Source organism: Arvicola amphibius, chromosome 13 (assembly GCF_903992535.2).
Source record: "Arvicola amphibius chromosome 13, mArvAmp1.2, whole genome shotgun sequence".
In the NCBI taxonomy this organism is placed as follows: Eukaryota; Metazoa; Chordata; class Mammalia; order Rodentia; family Cricetidae; genus Arvicola; species Arvicola amphibius.
The window spans coordinates 68449047-68466287 of record NC_052059.1 but is presented as its reverse complement, the minus strand read 5'-3'; the positions used below and the strand labels follow the sequence as shown (position 1 = coordinate 68466287).

Here is a 17241-nt window from a genome sequence, read left to right as displayed (position 1 = left end):
AGGACCAGAGCAGGCCTCTGGATTAAGGTGTTTGAACTAACTCGAGTTCTTCCCTTTATGAAGCTCCAACTAGGACTCAGAAAATAAAACCAAGGCCATAAAGTAGCGGTTCTGCCCTTTACTGGCCCAAAACTGATAGTGTGGTAGTGTGGGAGGACGTGCCTCCCCCTCAGAGGTTCTGAGAAATTCAATGAGCTCTTTGAAGTCCCTCCTCCATTTTGTACCTCCTTCTTGAGGCTGAGATGATCAGATGGGTCCAGCATAATCCAGTAATTATCTAGTGATGTCCTCAAGCTATGGTGGAGGAGGATCCTTCCTGAATCTCAAGTCTGGAGGTAAAGCAAAGTTCTGCATCCCGTTTGAGCTCATTGATAATGAAGTGCCTCAGGGAGAGCGAAACACAGGCAGACACACAGGGCCTTGTGCCGCAAGACACCTGTTTATTAGGGACATGACTCTTCAACAGGGATGACAGGAATCGTACCAAAAATAGCAACGTCTACAGGGCCCCTGACAGGGCTAGAAGGGTACAGTGCCCCCCACCCCCACCCCTTATACAAAAATAAACTCTCGTGCCTATGGACCAGCAGAGGCTGGCAGGGCGGCTCCTCAGCAGGAGCGCATCCTCTACCAGCCCTAGGACCCCGTTCTGACCCTCACCTCTGCCACTTCTAAGGCACTGTGACTCCCCTGGGCTGGGTGGATACTGCCTGCCCACCCTCCTTCACCCACTGCCCTCTTTACCTCTTGGTCCACCTTGGGCTGGGATACGGGTCCCACACTGCTCCCTGCTGGCTGCTCTACCCAACTACCTCTAGCACTTCCCCGCTCCTGCGGGGTAAGCTTACTAAGCTAATCACTCCTAAGAGGGCTCCCTACCGTTCTTGCCCCCCAAGAACAGCCTCTCCAGATCTAGATAGCCCTGGGCTGCCCTCCTCTTCTAGTGGAGGGCTGGGAGGTGTCTCTCCTGACGGTGCTCGGACATAGGGTGGAGATGTGTCAGCTCGGGGCTGCCGGCGGCCCCGGGCTCGACGGCTGTGGTGTACTTGCAGGTGCAAGGTCATGAGCTCAGGAGCTCCAGTGGCAAAGGGGCAGAAGAGGCAGCGATGAAGGGCACCCCCTGACCCGGCCTCACCTCCTGGGCCTGCCCGCAGGGACAGGTCCAGGGGCTCGGCCTCACCACCTCTCCCGTTGCGCAGGGTCCTCCCAGGGCTGGCAGGCTTTCTTCGGGACCCTGGTCCGATGCTGCTTGAAAGAGGCCTGGTACTCGCAGCGCCCTCCACCCAGGTGGCAGAGGCCTGAGTTGGTTTGGCTCCAGACTGAAGCTGCAGTGAAGCTGAGCCCCGCGGGGAAGGGGGCGGGGGTTCTGGAGGAGGCCCAGGACCTGCACTGCTCCTCTGCTCTCGGTGGTGACGCTGAAGGTGATACTTCAGCGAGCCCGACTGGGTGCCTGCATAGTCGCAGTGTGGACACTTGTAGGGACGCTCACCTGGGAAGAGTGGGTTAGAGCAGGTCATGGGGTCACTATCACTGTGAGCGCGCGCGCACACACATTTTGCTCAATTTACAAACTTCACCCAAGGCTCAGAAGCCGATTCCCCACTAAGTGATTTAGATGAATCTGAAAGCTTGCCCATCTGAAGACTGCTCGGTTGCTCTTGCCGCTCTTGCTCCTAGACCCGCCCTCACCTGTGTGCACGCGAAGATGCACTTTCAAATGATGTGCTGAGCGGAAAGACTTTCCACAGAAGGGGCAGTCCTTGCCAGTGGCCCCGCGGCCCGCTTCGGATCGGGTCCCTCCAACCAGCAACCCATTTTCTTCTGCAACACGTTAAAAGGAAGTTATAAGGTCTCACTGTCTTGTCCCAGCCAGGCACCCATTATACCCACCACCTCTCTGGACCTAAAAGGAAAGGGGTTTACCCACTAGGGAAAAGCCCAGAAGACTGTGAAAACAGGTCTTTTGAAAAGGAAACTACAGGAGTGTTGGCCCAAGTGTTGATAACTAAATGCAGGCGACCCAGAGAGAAAATGTTGTGGACCTACCTTGGGTGGCCGTAGATCTTGCCTGGGCCCCCACGGCAGGTGCAGACTGTCCTGACCCCTCACCTGAGTGGGGGTGCAGGGAAGTCAGAGTGCCCAGCGACCTGCTCCGGGCCCAGCTCTCCTCTTCTGCCTCCACTACCTCTTCTTCCTCCTCCGGTTCGTCTGTACGGTGCCGCCGAGCCCGATTGGGAAGAGCTGAAGGCAGCGGGCGGAATCCCCCATAGCTTCGGCCAGCTCCAGGGTCAGCACCCTCACCATTGGGTCGTACTTCCCCAGCTCGCACACTCAGGTAGCCTAAGAGGCTTGGGGGCTCTCGGCGCTCAGCTGGGGTGGGCGCTGGGGCCAGGAGGAGCGCAGGGCCTAGTGGCTCATAAGCCAACAGGCTCAGGTCAGGAGGCTGAGGGGCCCTGGCAGGAGTAGAGCCAGGCCCCGGGGCACGCAAAGGACCCAGCTTGCTGGTGTGCACCTTCATGTGGTTCTTAAGGAACCAGGGCTCCTTGAAGCAGCGGCCACACACAGGGCATGCATGATCAAAGGAGGCCTTGTGCTTGCGCATGTGACCCTTGAGAAACCAGGACTGTGTGAAGCTCTGGCCGCACACCTGGCAACGGAACTCAGGTGGCGCCGGGGGTTCCTCCGGAGGTGCAGGAGTCGGGGCAGGGTTTGCCTCCCGTTCAGGCTCTGGCCTAGGTTCAGGCTCAGGCTCAGGCTCAAGGGCAGATCTGGGTTCTGGCTGGGATGGAGGCTGGGATTCGGGTGTAGAAGTAGCCGCCAGGGGGCGCTCGGGAGCCCCATGGGCCGTCAGACTGTGATGCAGCAACTCCTCCTCCTGGCTGGAACCAAAACTGCACAAGCTGCATTTCCAGGGCCTGTGCAGGATATGCAGGTGGCGTTCCCGCTCCGCGGAGGTGCGAAACTTGCCTTTGCAGAAAGGGCAACGGAAGGCAGACGAGGAAGGAACCTGAGGGCGAGCCAGGCCCTCTGCAGCAGGGGTGGCCTGCATGCCCCCTGAGCTTCTGGCTCTCCCCAGTTGGGCTTCACGGAGCAGGGCGCGTTCCTCCAACTCCAGCAACAGCCGTGCAGAAGGGCTTCGTGGGCGCTCGGGCTGGTGCGTTCGAAGATGTGAGCGCAGCAGTGCCCGCTGAGCTGCTCGGTGGCCACAGTGTGGGCACTGGAAGGCCTGGGCGCCCGGGTGTGCTCTCAGGTGCAAAGCCAGGATGGAATTGAATCGGAAGCGCTTTCCGCACACAGGACAGGGGAATCGCCGTTCACCTGCACGAGTCTCAGACCAGCCCACTGCTCCCATCCCAGGAGACCCGGCGCTCACACCTGGTCCGTTGGAGTAGTGCTGCAGATCCAGTTCGCCGTCGAAAGCTGGTGGGGAAGGCTCTAGGTGGCCGACCAAGATGCGGGGACGTGAGCCCTGTGGGGAAAGATGCACGTAGAGGAGAGGGTGGGAAGGGCCGATCTATGGAAAATGCAAAGGCATCAAAGGCGCGAAGAACGGAAAATAAGAGTGTGTGGTAGGCTGGGGCCTGACCCGAGAACACTGGTGCTGCTCACCTCCAGAAGTTGTGGGATGGGTGGAAGTTAAGATACTGGGGCCAAGGTAATAGCATCTATTACTATAATAGGAAGTAAGAATGTAGGTAGGAGAGGGGGTACCGTCGAAGGAACTTGCGGGTCAAGGACAGTGCTCCACTCACCTCCATGGACCCCCTTCACATTCTTTGGTTCTGAGGATTGGAAGGAGGAGGAAGGAAAGCTGCTAATGAAGGCAACAGGTGCGGAGGTGCTAAAACAAGACAGATTGATTGGAGGAAAGATGAGCCCTGGCTCTCAGCAGTAAAGTCACCCCACTTTGCAGCCTGTATTCTTAAAACCCATCCCTTCTTCCTACGTGGATCTTGAGGTATCACACGCTTCCTATTTGCTGTCGTCAAAACTTGCACCCCTTGATCTGCCAATCTGTATGACAAACCCAGGACTCCTTTCCCAAATGATGTTTTAAACACTTAGTCCAGAACCCATCACCCCCCACCACACACACAATGTGGGAGGCCATCATAGTATACCCTCTTCCACTCGCACTGGGCTGTGCCACTGGAGAAACAAATGCGGAGGGCTAGCCATACTCCTATTATCCAAGTGGTACCAGCTCCTCTCAGACCCGGGGCCAGCCAGCCAAAATCCCTCCAGGTTCCTCCTCCTAGCTTCTGCCGGCACCCAGTCTTCTGGTCTTTCCTCCTCCCCCTCCCCCTTCCTGGATTCCTGATCCATTCATTTCCATTCATTACAGAGACTCATTCATGCATGGGAGAGAAACACCTCCCAGCAGCAGAGTCTGGAGACAGAGGGGGAGGGGCATGGAGGGAGAGCCAGCTACAGAGGGAATGAAAAGAGTTGGGGGAGGCGTGGAAGTTATGGGGCACTACCAATCTAGGCAAGGGGTTTAAACTGCAAATCCCATTTAGGTTTCACCCCATTTCAAACCTTGGAGCCTGTGGTTTGATGGGGCATCTCAGCCCCTTTGTCCAGAGCTGTTCCGAGGCAGGCTTTCCTCCTCTCTGCAGGGGAGAGGCTTCCTCACACAAGAGGAGGATTACACTGGCTCTGAGCTCAAGAGGCTGGAGTGAGGGATGGGGGCGGGGCCTTGCCATCTGCACAGATAGGGGGATCCACACATGCTCTGAGCAGGAAGGGGTTAAAATTCTCCATCTAAAATTCCCTATCCCTGACAAGTGCTGCACAGGGCAGGGAAGAGGAGAGTTGAGGGAGAGGATGGGGGGGAGGTTCTTCTGCCATTTCACTGCTGACAGGGTCAGGAATTAAACTTCAGTGGATGGCCAGAAGTCATAACTACCTTCCTCCTTCCATACAGAACTGTATCTTGTTCAGCCCAGATGAACTTGGGCCTAGCTTTCTTTATTTTAACCTCAGACAAAATATTTGATAAAGAACTTCCTTACAGTGAGAATTATGAAACTGAAATGGGTTACTAGGAAAGAAAAGAACTCAAGCCTTACTTTGCTTACAATCTTTAATTGAAGCAAACTGGGCCAGGAGTTAGCCCTGCTTATCAGCAAAGACAACTCTGGGACTTCGAAGCTGCATTAATTTTCAGCACCGAGTGGAGGGGCAAACACCTGTTACATGCAGAATCTGACCTTAGAGCATTAACAGACAAATTAACAAAATGTCCCTGGACAAGCATCTCTAGACAACCACTTAGCATGTGTGTTTCTGCAGCTCCAAATTCAGGCATCCATTCTTGTCCTAGGGAGCCTCCAAATAAACCCTGTACTGGGACCAACAGCCTGACCAGCCTCACTGAAAATTGCATAAAGGTGAATTAGAACTAAGGGGTACAAGGCCATTGTAAGTCTATGTCTTACAACCATAGTCACCTAATCTCTCAGTTTACCGTCTATGAAATGAATTACAATAAATTTACATTTGTACTCCCTGCCATCTTGAAAGTTGTGTGGTTTTAAGCCACAACACTCTTCTGGCCCCCAAGAAAACAAATAGCCTTTCCTTCAGTACCATGGAGAGTGCAGTGGGCTACCAGAGATACCACTTTGGCCACCTCAGAATCACAGACAGAACTGGGAAGTGGTAGAGAGACGGTGTGGCCACCAAAGAGAGGACACAGGAACTGTGGATGAGGAAAAAAACCAATTTGGGAACTATGGAGTATCAGAGAAACTATGGAGGGGGATCAGGGGAATTACTGTGGCCTTTTGGATGCCACTGAAAATAAAATAGAAAATGCACATACCTAGAAAATTTTAATTAGCTATACAAACTGTCATAACAGCTACAGTTTGTACATCCTGGAATGGGTTACTGAGCCATCATATTTGAGTCCATCACATTCTGTTGCTTTCCTGGGGATTCCCGGAACATCCTGGTGTACAGCCAATCTGGTATATTCAGAGGAAGCAGATGGCTGGGAGGGGTGTGTGTGTGTGTGTGTGTGTGTGTGTGTGTGTGTGTGTGTGTGTATGTGTGTGTGTGTGAATACTGCATGGTCATAGCTGACTAACCTATGGGCGCATATTCTGATCCTGAGAAGATGCTAGGGCCTAGAATACTGCCTGTAAAACACCAAGCAAAATGTCTCCTAGGAAAACGGCTTATATCTGAGGCAAAAGGCGCAGAAACAGGGCATGGCTTCCTCCTCCCCCGAGCAACACCAACCACACTGCATGTAGCAGTTCCGAGGATGGAAAGCAGTGACACATAAGAAGGCCCAAATGGAAGTTGAATTTCTCCTCAGGGGAAGTTTCCCAGAAGGTGGCCTAAAATCAGTTAAAATCCACCGAGACCTCCTAGGCCCAGTCAAGATGGCTTCCGCGGTCATCTCTCCATCAACCCAGGTCTCAGGCACCGGATCTCATAAATTGCTCTTGATAGGGGAGGGCACCAACAGAGACAGAGTGCGACCCGGTTTGCAACCTAAGTCAGACATGTCTTGTCTGTGGACAAGCCTCGCATTTTTCTACACTCAAGGCTTAAACACCACCTCTGAGCGCGGGCCAGGGAGTAGCAGTGACCTACTTTCCAGACCCAGGGGGAATCAGGGGTTATCTTGCTCCTGTGTGTATCTTTGCAGGATGCAGGACCAGCTGTGCACATGAGAAGTACTTCCAAAGCAACAGGCCAATTATTTTTACACGCTAGGAAAGCTGACGCAGAAAGGTAGGACCCCCAAATCCTACGGAGGATGGTGGTGAGAGACTTACAGAAGAATCAGCTAAATGAAAGACCAAGAAGATTCCTCCACCCCAAATCTTGTGATTCAAAATGTTTTAAGGTCAAGTGTTCAGTAGCAAAGGATTAGGGTCTCTGGGGCCTAGCTGTAAGTAGCCCTCTGCCCCTGGTCATCCTCAACACATGATTTTTTTTTCCTTGTTGGCAATCTCCCCCTCTTAAATCAGCTAATTAATATGAGCCACTTCAATAGATGAGATTAAATCGAAAGGGGGCTTATTAGACTGTGCAGAGTCAGGAAAGCCGGAGAACACATACAGACCAACAACTCCCTTTTATGTTCTCTCCGTGGCTCTCTGAACCCCACTGCTCTGAAAGCTGCTTCAAATACATACTACACTGAACCTCGACACCTTTTAGAGTTCTTGGAAAAGGGATAGGGGGCATGAAATTTCAGTCATGGGCTCCCAAATAACTATTGAGAGGTGAGAGGGAGGCACAACCCCGGCACACAATCTTCTCCCAGACCCATGTTCTAGCATGTCCTAACTTGACCCCGATTCTGAAAGTTCTCCCGGGCTGGGGCAGAGGGGGGTGGGGGAGAGACAGCATATCTACAGCCTTAAATCCCTCCAACTAGAGCTGGCCCTTAAAAAAGGCAGTGTTTGTGCCTGTAAGAGCCTGAGTTCTCAGGCTGGGAGGTGGGTAGGAGACCCTCTGGGAGAATATCCCTCCTGAAAACCGGTAGGCAGAAGCAGGACCTGTGCTCTCGCACGAGGGGCTCCACCGGCACACCCCACACTCCACCCGCGGAAAATAATCCTGGAGGACGATGGGGGCAAGGTTGGGACATAGGGAGGCCAGAGCTCAGTTACCCCGGGCCAGGAGAACAAAAGCAGAGTTACAGCCGCCTCCGCGGCTGCTGCGGGCCGAGCTCTTTGTGACACTTTGTTTGGGACACAGAGAGAAGCACCCCCATCCTCTCCCCCCCCCCCCCCCCGCCCAGCCCGGTCCCGGGGAGTTAGGGCTCCGTCCCCCACCCCCATCCGCCGCACCTGGGCCGGGGGAGCACCTCCACTCCGCTCCCCGCTCCCCACCCCGCCCCCTCCCCCCCCCCACCCCCCCCCCCCCGCAACCCAGGCCGCCGAGCCTGGCCTCACGGCCCCTACAAAGCCGCGCGCCCCCGCCCCGCGCCGCGGCCTCCCCTCCGCGCCCGGCTCCCCGCTCCCCCACCCGGACCCCTCCCCCGGACCCCCCCAACTCTCACGCCGGCCCCGCCGCCCCCACCCCGCCCCCCGGAGCTGCGGGCGAAGTTTGCCGGGGCCGCGCGCCGCCCCTCCCCCGCCCCCGCCCCCTGCACCTGCTCCGCGCGCGCCCCCTCCGGGAGGGGCGGGGAGGGCGGCGGCGGGGGGGCGCGGGGGGAGCGGCTACTCACGAGCCCCGGCGGGCGGCGGCGCGGGCGGCGGCAGCGGCGGGCCGGCGGCGCGGGCGTCAGCGTTACGTGGGGCCGGGGGAGATGCGCCGGGCCCCGGCCCCCCCGCCCCCGGCCCGGCCCCCGCCCCTCCCCGGCCCTCCGCCCCCGGCCCGGCCCGCATTGTGTACGGCGGGAGGCGGCCCGGCCATTAGCATGCGGGGGGCGGCGCGGCGCGACGGGCTTTGCGCTCGGGCTCCGGGGCCGGGGGACCCCTGGAGCGGCAGGAGGCGGCCGCCAGGGGGTGCGGGCCTGGGGGGGTCGGGGGCGTCGCGCGAGGAGGAGGGGGCGGGGTGGGGCGCGCAGACCGTTCCTCGAGGGGACTGGAGGAGATTGTGAAAGGTCATCTTGTCCTTCCCCCAGCCTCCAAGCGGGACTGCCCCTCCCACCCTAGACCCGGACATACCAGGGAAGGAGTTGGCTCTGTCGCTGCTTCTGCCCCAACATGCACAGGCTCGGGAAGTTCTTCCTGGGGTTTTATCTCAAAGCCTCTCCCTTACAATTTGTCTCTCTTTTGGGAGAGGAGGAGGGGCGATTATAGAGATAGTTAATGTCTGCCGTACAAGAAACATTATTAAAGTTACTCTTCCGTCTTTGCCGTTCTGGATAAACACTTCTCGCTGCCGCTTCGCGAATTCTGTTTTCCGTTCTTTAAGACTATAATGGCTCTTCAATGCAACAATATTTACTGAGTGCTTACCAAGCACCGGCGCTGTGCTCAACCCTGGGGGGAGATGCAGAGAAGGGGGGGATGTGATACTTTCTCCCGACGCGATTATAGCCCAAACAGTGGCTGTACACTCCTAAGTGGCATACTCAGATTTAGTCAATATTTACACGATGCTTGTTCACGTATTTAGCAGCATGAGATCTTTCCAGTAATCCTCTAATAAAAGCTCCCATTTACAGGTAAGAAAAAGATGCTCAAGGTCTCTCCTTCCACTGGCCTGCAAATTCAGGGATCCTCACCTCAAGGCCTACGTCTCAACCTTGCCATTAAATAAAGTCAGCTCTCTTGATGATTGAAAAGAGAGGAACCAGGCACAAACAGATGTCTGGTTCCCTTTAAGCTGCGATTCCGGGTGCCCAGGAAGGCAGTGTGGATACAGCGCCCCAGTGAGTAGGGCAGAAGAAAGCCACTCTTCTTCCCTTCCTCCTGTGCCTCAACTCCCAGGGATCTTCTGGCTCCGTTTCTTTTATTTTGGTGATTATAAATAATAGCCACCTCTTTAAGTGGTTTGTGCTGGGCTAACTAATTCATACGCATTTTCTCTTAGTGCTCCAGGCAACCCCATGAGGTTGGTATTATTAATTTCTCTTTACAGATAAGGAAGTAGATTAGGCAACTTGACTGAGGTCAGCCAGAAAGATCAGGGACACAGCACAGGTAGTCTCATCTCGAGACCACAGGCTCTTTCCTATATTTGATTTGTAAAGTTTACCCGCAGGCCATCTGGTTCTCTTACTGTGGAAATACATGTCCTCCTTCGCTTCTGAGTAAGCCCTACAGAATATGGACGGTGGGCCCATCTGTTTGACCTTCTCAGCACCAGTAATGGTGTCTTTACCCACCCTGGCATCAGCTCCCCTTAAGGGGCATACTGTTGTTAATTCTGCCTTGTCAGGGAATAAACTGGAGTTCAAATAGGTAAAATAATGTCACAATGATGTAGCCAAGGTCACCAACCTGGAAAAGTGTCAGAACCAAGATTCTAGCCCAGGCTACAGGAATCTTTCTCTCAAAAACATCGGTACAGTATCCTTTTCAAAAACATTGGTACAGTATCCTTTCAAGACTGAACATTTGGGCACCAAGGTATTGTTCACTGAGTCAGAACAATCTGCACTATGTACAGGGCTTGTCCTCCATTTAATCAATCAATCAATCAATGTCCAATTTTTTAAAAAGCTCTCCTGAAAGAAAGGAGCAAGGGCTGGATTGAGCTCGGTGGTAGAGTGCTTGCCTAGCATTGACAAAGCCCTGGGATCCCCAGAGCCACCTTCGAAAAAGCGGTAAGGAGGAAGGAGACACCTTCCAGAAAAGCCAGGGGAATGCAAACTGGTCCAGGAGGAGCAATCCAGATAGTAACACATAATCTCACTAGGGCAGAGCAGGTAATTTGAGGACTGAGCCAAAGAATAAAGAGAAGATGGAAATAAGGGGACACTGAGGTTTAGGGTGATTCCGTACATAGGGATGAAGTAAGATGAAGATGGGGGGAAACTAGGACAACAGGAAGTGGGGAGAGTGAGGCAGGCCTTGGTGGCTTGAGAGGTGAACTGAGGGTGACGTCTACATGGCCACTCCTTGGATCCTTAGGCCCTCATAGTGATCTTTGCCCCGCCACACCTCAGCTCTGACAGACTACGTGCCAGGAAATTTTGTCTGCACTGAGCTACCAGCTGAGTCCCAACCCTCTGGAGTGGCTGCTTCAGACTAGGTAGGTGTAACGTTCTGGGCCTCAACTCTGAATTGGGAGTTGGCAGAGGGGTAAATAAGAGCGAGGTTGTATTTCCTGAATGGCCCCATAATGAGTTTTTCCAGTCCAGGAAGCACCATCCTTAGTGGCAAGGGAACCATGGATCTTGGTGCCGATCTGGCGAAGCAGGAGAGGCCCAGTCTTCGTCTGGAAAAGCTGCAGCACTGGGCAAGGCACAGGCAAAGTGGACACCTGCTGGTGGTGGCGGTGAGGCCAGGTTGCCCTGATTCAGGTTTTGGCCAGTTCAATTCCATCCATATTCAGTGGATACACACCCTGCGCCAGAAACTGTGCTAGGCTGGGGCCGGGAGGGGATGTAGAAATTAACAAGGTAAAACCATTCCAAGTAGCTTGCCGTACTTACACAAAGGTAAGTAAACTATAAAATGAGGCAGAAGGAAAAAATAGTGCCTAATTTTTAAATTTCACTTCTTTAACTGCCTTTTTAAAAACTTTCCTCTAGCGTGCATTTATCCCAACTACTGGTATCTAAAGTTGAAAACATTGTGGGGAAAGAAATCAGCCCGTCCCCTCTAACTCCCCAACTCTGGCCTCCAGGTGAGCCAACTCTGGCTGGCCACAGCCACGGTGCCCTTCACCATCTCACTGGCCTGCCTCAGCTCTGCCTGCCACATGGCCACAGCACTGCCGCTCTGGCCTGGAGCCTCGGTGAGACAAGGGGTGAGAGGAAGGTCCCGGGGACCCCTGTCTGACAAGAGCTCACACGTCCCCCTTCTCACCACTCAGGGTCTCCTCACTGGGATCATCACCCTTGAGCTTCGCAGAGCGCCCTGTTTCTGGAAGGTGAGAGAAGAGAATACAAGCTTGTTCCCCCACTTCCCAGTGTAGCACACACTATCCCTGAGCTACAGCCCAGTGCTTTCCCCCAGTAAGTTTACTCAATGGTTTGGAACATACTCTGGAGTCCAGTGAGGCTTTGAACTTTGAATCCTCCTGCCTCAGACTTCTAGATTACAGGCCTATGCCACCACCACCAGTCCTGCCTCTGAGTTTGGTTTTCAGCTAGGGTATAGGTGGAGTTTAATCTCGGAATGAGTCCCCTAGGCTGGGCAGGGCTGAGTTGGCTCACTGGTAGGTGCGGGCCATGATGATATCAAACACCTTCAACCTCATCTTGGGCTTCATCGTGGTGGTGACAGAAGTGACGAAGACAGCCTTGGGGCCTGCCCCTACTGGCTCCATCCAGGAACAGGTGAATAAAGAGAAAGGTACAGGGGAGGAGAAATGGCGGAAGAAAACGGGCTGTGCCCCCCAAAGCATCCTCACCCTGCTACCTGCAGCTGACAGGGTTGCTGGTGCTAGAACTCAGCACGGAGGCCTTCACCCTAGGAGGAGTGCTGGTCTCAACATTCGCCCTGTTCTTGCTGAGCCAGAGGAAGCAAGGATGCTTCACGAGGTCAAGTCTGCACTATCAGGAGCTACAGGAGGTAGGGGGTGCAGGGAGGAAAACATGAAGCCGCGAGCTTCTAGCTAATTTTTCTTCTGGCTGTCCTTGTAGTGGGGCAGTAGGGAAATGAAGGGCTAACACTGACCGCCTTCTGGCATTGGACGTTAGTGCCCCTAATAACGGCTGTGAAGGAACTGGATATTTAATGATTGTGACTACACGAGTGTGCAAACGTTAGTAGGCTGACTTAATGTATTATTGGAAAGACTCGAGAACCTGGGAGGGTTCTGCTTCTACCTGGAGTTTTGCCTTTTTGACCCTAAAATTTGCTCACATCTGTTTTCAGGGTCTCTCTGAGATGGAGGAGGTTTCCGGTTTGGAGGATGGTCCCATGGTGGCTAGCACCCGAAACAGAACAGATGAATGAGTGGCCACTGCCCTCCTCCACCAAAGGGGGCATTCTCCAGGCACTTTCGCGTCGTGCCCCTCCCTCGGACTAGAACTGAACTCCCCCAAGGTGTGCGTGAAGCCCACAGGAGCGCCCTCAGTTTTTCCTCAAACCAGGCCCACTGGAGGAAGATCATGTCACCTTGTTTCTTGTCAAGATGCTTCCTCCCTTGTATTCTTGGCCTCCTTTCTCCCTGCCTCTCCTCCAATCCATCCAGTTCCACATCTGCCTCATCTCACTGTTTCCATCTGTTCACCTTTCACAATCCCATCCACTCCGAGCCCGGCTGCTGCACCCGCCAACCCAGATCCGCGTTGGTTGTGCTGCGGGTCTCCCTTGGATCCGGGTCCTGCCTAAGTCACTGGAGACTACAATTCCCAGGATGCCCCGCTACCCCGTGACCTACTGGAAAATAAAGAGCCTTCCCTCGGCGGCGGGGGCGCTGTGCATCTGCTGAGTGACGTGAGGCGCCGGGAGCAGGGCCTAGCCGAGTTTCCGCGGACGCGACCACTGGCCCCGCGTGCAGGGAGGAGCCGGGCGGGTCGCCGCGCACAGCGGTGCCGCCACCGCGGCCGGGCAGCCGCAGCCGGCTGGGGGTCTCCAGACCTCCTGCCCGCAGCTGCCCACACTGGCAGAGGCCGGGGGCCGGCGCCGGGCCGAGCCGCACTTCCCCAGGTGCTGCCGCCGCGCCCCTCGCGCCGGTGTCCAGGTTCAAAGTCCTGAGACTTGGAGCGCGCGCGAGAAGGGGGTTGGAGATGATGAGTCAGAGGCGCCGGCCCTGCTCGCCCCCTCCCCCCCGGGCCGGGCGCTGGAGAGGACGGGCTGGCTGGGCAGGTGGGGGTACCGACCTAGGGCTTTCCCGCCTCTCCGAGCCCGCGTGGCCACCACCCTTTGCAAGGCGGGAGCGGGACTGCGCAGGCTCGGGAGCTCTGCCGGCCCCGGCGGGCCTTTGATCCCTGCTTCCGTACGGTCGCAGAAGCTCTGGTTGCACTGAGCCCACACCACTTGTGACCTCTGCAAGTGTACAAAGATGACAGGCTCGGGTGGTTTGGAGGGAAAGCCCAGGAAAATGGTGGATCCCGATAACACCAGGGGGGCAGCTTAGTCACTAGTAGAAATTAACTAGGCCTAAGAAAACTCACCCCAAATTCACATAGTGCCCGGGATGGGTGTTCGTCTCACATCATTTTTGCTCCCACTTGAGAAGGCTTCTTTCCCTAAAGAATGCTGCTTCTCCGGGCTCAGGCAAGCCCAGGTACAGTGAGGCTAGAGCGCAGCCTGGCTGGCTTGCCTTGACATTGCAGTGGCGCCAGCGGCAGATCCTTTCTGTTTGTGACACCTTGGGAGTGGTAATAGTCGCCCTATGACAAAGTTACGTGTGAGTATTAGTGGGTGGAGACAGCTCTGGGATCAGGCTCTGGAATGGAGAGAACCCAATCTGGGCCTCCCCCATTCTTTCTCTCCCCCAATCAAACTGCAGGAATGAAGGGCTCCTGTGTGAAGGGCTCTGAAAAGATCTTTCTTCAAAGTCAGAACCCAGTGGCCAAAGAAACTATGGGGGGGAAGCCAGCAATTTGTTGTCTTCCAGCTGTTTCTGTTGTGATCGGAAACCTGGAAATGGCATTCTGGATCTTAAGAGATGTTCAATGAACGTGCACATGGGTCTTTTAAAATGCTGAATGCTCAGAGCCAAGACCTCAGTGGTTTTGTTTCTCGTTTATTGTCTAAAGTAACTGGCCAAAGGGGCTTTGCTCATTGTAAATTATTAAAATCCCTGTGATGCTGAAGCTGGAACTTGCCTTGTAGACCAGGCCGGCCTCGAACTCCCATTTGATCCACCATGCCCAACCAAGCCACAATAGGGTCTTCATAATATACCACGTGTCACCATGAAGTTCGCCCACCACCATCCCCCAAAGCAAATCATAAAGCCACTCTCAGTTTCATGTAAAAGGTAATGTAAAAGATGAGGGGAAGCAGAAATAATTGAAGGAAAAGGTTTGGAATTTGAATCTTGAATCGCTAAATAGCTGGAATTTGTCTATTAGCAGTTACACCCATTCCTACTTGTTTACTTCTTCAGTGACTTCCATGTGAAATTCTTGATGGGAAAAATAACAAGACTGGGTGTCAGGAAAACCTGGGTTCTGGTTCTGTTGGTTGGGCAAGTAAAATCTGCCTGAACTGTACTTTGTTCACATAGCCATTCTATCTTATTTCTCTTTATTTTACTGAAGCATAAGGCTAAAGTAGAGTCAGACAAGGAAAAGTACTTTAAAACTATGAGGCACTCGAGAGGACAAAAATGGATTGTGTAAGAAGGCAGATAGTGGTGTAAGCAGGTGATGGGGGAGATGACGGCCTGAGGGAAGTCAGCGGTGCACACTCCAAGTGGATGGGTGTGTGCACACAACTCCAGCCACTGCCATGACTTCCATTTTGAAGTTCAGAAATTTTGACTTTGTAAAATACTAAGATATTAATAATGACATAGTTTTTTAGTTTAATGGTCAGATTCAGCCTGTAGTTCTGTAGATTTAAATGCCAGTTTCTGCATTATGCAAATAATATTACAAGAATTTGATTTGAATCCCAGCACACAGGAGGCAGAGGTAGGAGGATCACTGTGAGTTCGAGACCAGCTTGGTCCACAGAGCGAGTTCTAGGACAGCCGGGGCTACACAGGGAGAACCTGTCTTGAAAAGTCAAAAACCACCACCAACAAAAAGAATTCTATTTTGGGGTGTACAACATAGTCTGTGTAGCTCCTGTGAAATAGCTGTGTGTTGGAGGGGTTAAACATGAAGTTACTCCTCTAGTGCATTGTTTTTCAGGAAAAGGTCATTTTGCCTGCTGGGGATATTTTACATATTTGAAGAGATTTTTGATGTTCAGCTGAGGGTGGTAAGAGAATGTGGCAGGTGCATTAGCATAGAAACCAGGAGGTTGCCACGAAGGCACTGGCCAGAGTCCCTGGCTGCTCTGGAACTGCCTGCTGCATTGCTACCAAGACCACTTCGTCTGCACCGATCTGGCAGCCTCTATGGAGGTCACCCATTTTATTTGAATCAGAACTTAACAAAAAGAGATTGTGACTAGGCTCCTGCTGACGTCAGTTTTTAAAGGTCATGACCCCTGCTCCATTCTCTTGGTTTTACCCATTGAAGAGAGAGTTCATGTTGGGTGGCTTCATATGCATCTTATGCCTGTGAGAGTTGGGGTGGGGGAACCCATTCTGGTGAACATTACTCTCATTTCTTTGAAATTCAGTCGTTTATTCTGACTTTGAATACAACTGACAATACTTCCCAAGTGAATTCTTCTCCGTTTCTCGACCTGTTTTTTTGGCTTGAATTTTAAGTCTCGGTTTGAGTCCTCTGCTGCCATCTCGTGGCCTCTTGTTGCCTGGGTTGAGGTCTCGCAAAGTGTCTTCCTGCTAGAAATGGCGCTAGAAAGAGGGAGGGAGGGGAGGTATGGGTGGAGGGGAGGGGAGGGAAGGGGGAGAAGGAGGGGAGAGAAAGGGGAGAAGGAGGGGAGGGAGGGGGGAGGAGGAGGGAAGGAGATGGAAATTTTTAAATATAAAAAAAAATAAATAAACCATGAGAAAAAAAAAAAAAAGTGACTTAGGATAAAGAATTTTCTCTTCGCTTTATGAAGCCCTACCAGACTTCCCCACCCCGCCCCCATCTCATGAGTCGTGAGCTGGGAAGCCTGGCCTCAGCTGGGGACACTACCTTCTGGTCATCCTCACCCCTCTGGGCCTCCAGTCTGCTATACATCCTGGCCAGGAGCCACCAGCAGCAATGGAAGCTGGACCTGCCTGTTCGTCCTAATTAACGCGGCCTGAACTGGGATTCTCTCCATCACAGCAGAGTACCCCCGTGTGGTGCCTGGTGCCATATTCCTGTCTAGGCTTGCTTCTTGTTGCACTGTACCCACGTCCTTTATCTGGGTTGGCCCGGCTACTTCAGATTTGACATTCCTTTGACGTGTTGAAGGCAGTGGTGTGGTCCCACAGTGCCTGTTAACACAAAGGGATTTGCACACGAGTGATCGGGGCTATCACCAGGGGACTGGGCGGCAGGACGATTGTGCAGGGACTCCATTTCTAAGAGAAATCAGGAAAGCATGTTCAGTTGGTGCTATTTCTGGTTTTGTTATAACAAATTCATGTAGCATCTAAAGCACCAGTGTTCGTAAAACACCAGGTACTGGGTCGGAGCTAGGACTAGGGGTTAAGAGTGCTCACAGCAGCTGCCGGCACATGTGTGGTGACTCCGGGGATCCGCAGGCACTTCATGCACATGGTACATACATACTCAGGCAGGCTCATACACAGACACAAAAATAAATGAAAAGCTTTTAAAAAGTTACTCTTACAAACTCAAAACTGTCCCCCGCTAGCCCTTCTTGCTGCCCATCCTTCATAGTTCCCAACCTCAGCCTTCTGCTAAAGAAGAGCTAACAGTGGCAGCCTGGGCCTGAAATACCAGCACTCAGGAGCCTAATGTAGGAGAACCTTAAGTCCAAACCCTGGCTGGGCTATATAAACAGAAAGTGGAAGCCCAGCAGTGATGGCGCACACCTTTAATCCCAGCACGTGGGAGGCAGAGGCAAGTAGATCTCTGAATTCGAGGCCAGCCTGATCTACAAAGAGAGTTCCAGGACAGCC

The 17241-nt window shown here is 53.5% G+C and overlaps 2 protein-coding genes across 11 annotated transcripts; one reads left to right on the top strand and one right to left on the bottom strand.

The window, feature by feature from the left end:
* Positions 1 to 420: 420 nt before the first annotated feature.
* Positions 421 to 13916, bottom strand: Znf219 (zinc finger protein 219). Of its 7 annotated transcripts, none has more exons than XM_038309989.2 (6): positions 13712 to 13916; positions 8640 to 8957; positions 3753 to 3841; positions 2047 to 3469; positions 1690 to 1821; positions 421 to 1489 (listed from the first exon to the last, which is right to left on the bottom strand). In XM_038309989.2, the coding sequence occupies exons 3-6, from the start codon at positions 3756 to 3758 to the stop codon at positions 876 to 878; spliced, it is 2175 nt and encodes a 724-aa protein (XP_038165917.1). In that variant the 5' UTR covers positions 3759 to 3841; positions 8640 to 8957; positions 13712 to 13916; the 3' UTR covers positions 421 to 875. The 7 variants fall into 7 exon arrangements, with proteins under 7 accessions (XP_038165917.1, XP_038165918.1, XP_038165919.1 ...); XM_038309990.2 differs by lacking the exon at positions 13712 to 13916 and adding an exon at positions 12976 to 13667; XM_038309991.2 differs by lacking the exon at positions 8640 to 8957.
* On the top strand, positions 9658 to 13018 carry Tmem253 (transmembrane protein 253). Of its 4 annotated transcripts, XM_038309999.1 has the most exons (6): positions 10718 to 10920; positions 11272 to 11382; positions 11461 to 11517; positions 11810 to 11926; positions 12015 to 12161; positions 12468 to 13018. In XM_038309999.1, exons 1-6 carry the CDS (start codon positions 10765 to 10767, stop codon positions 12546 to 12548), a joined length of 669 nt encoding a protein of 222 aa, XP_038165927.1. In that variant the 5' UTR covers positions 10718 to 10764; the 3' UTR covers positions 12549 to 13018. The 4 variants fall into 4 exon arrangements, with proteins under 4 accessions (XP_038165926.1, XP_038165927.1, XP_038165925.1 ...); XM_038309998.1 differs by lacking the exon at positions 12468 to 13018 and adding an exon at positions 9658 to 10674 and having other exon boundaries at positions 10779 to 10920; positions 11810 to 12323; XM_038309997.1 differs by having other exon boundaries at positions 11810 to 12161.
* Positions 13917 to 17241: the final 3325 nt, after the last annotated feature.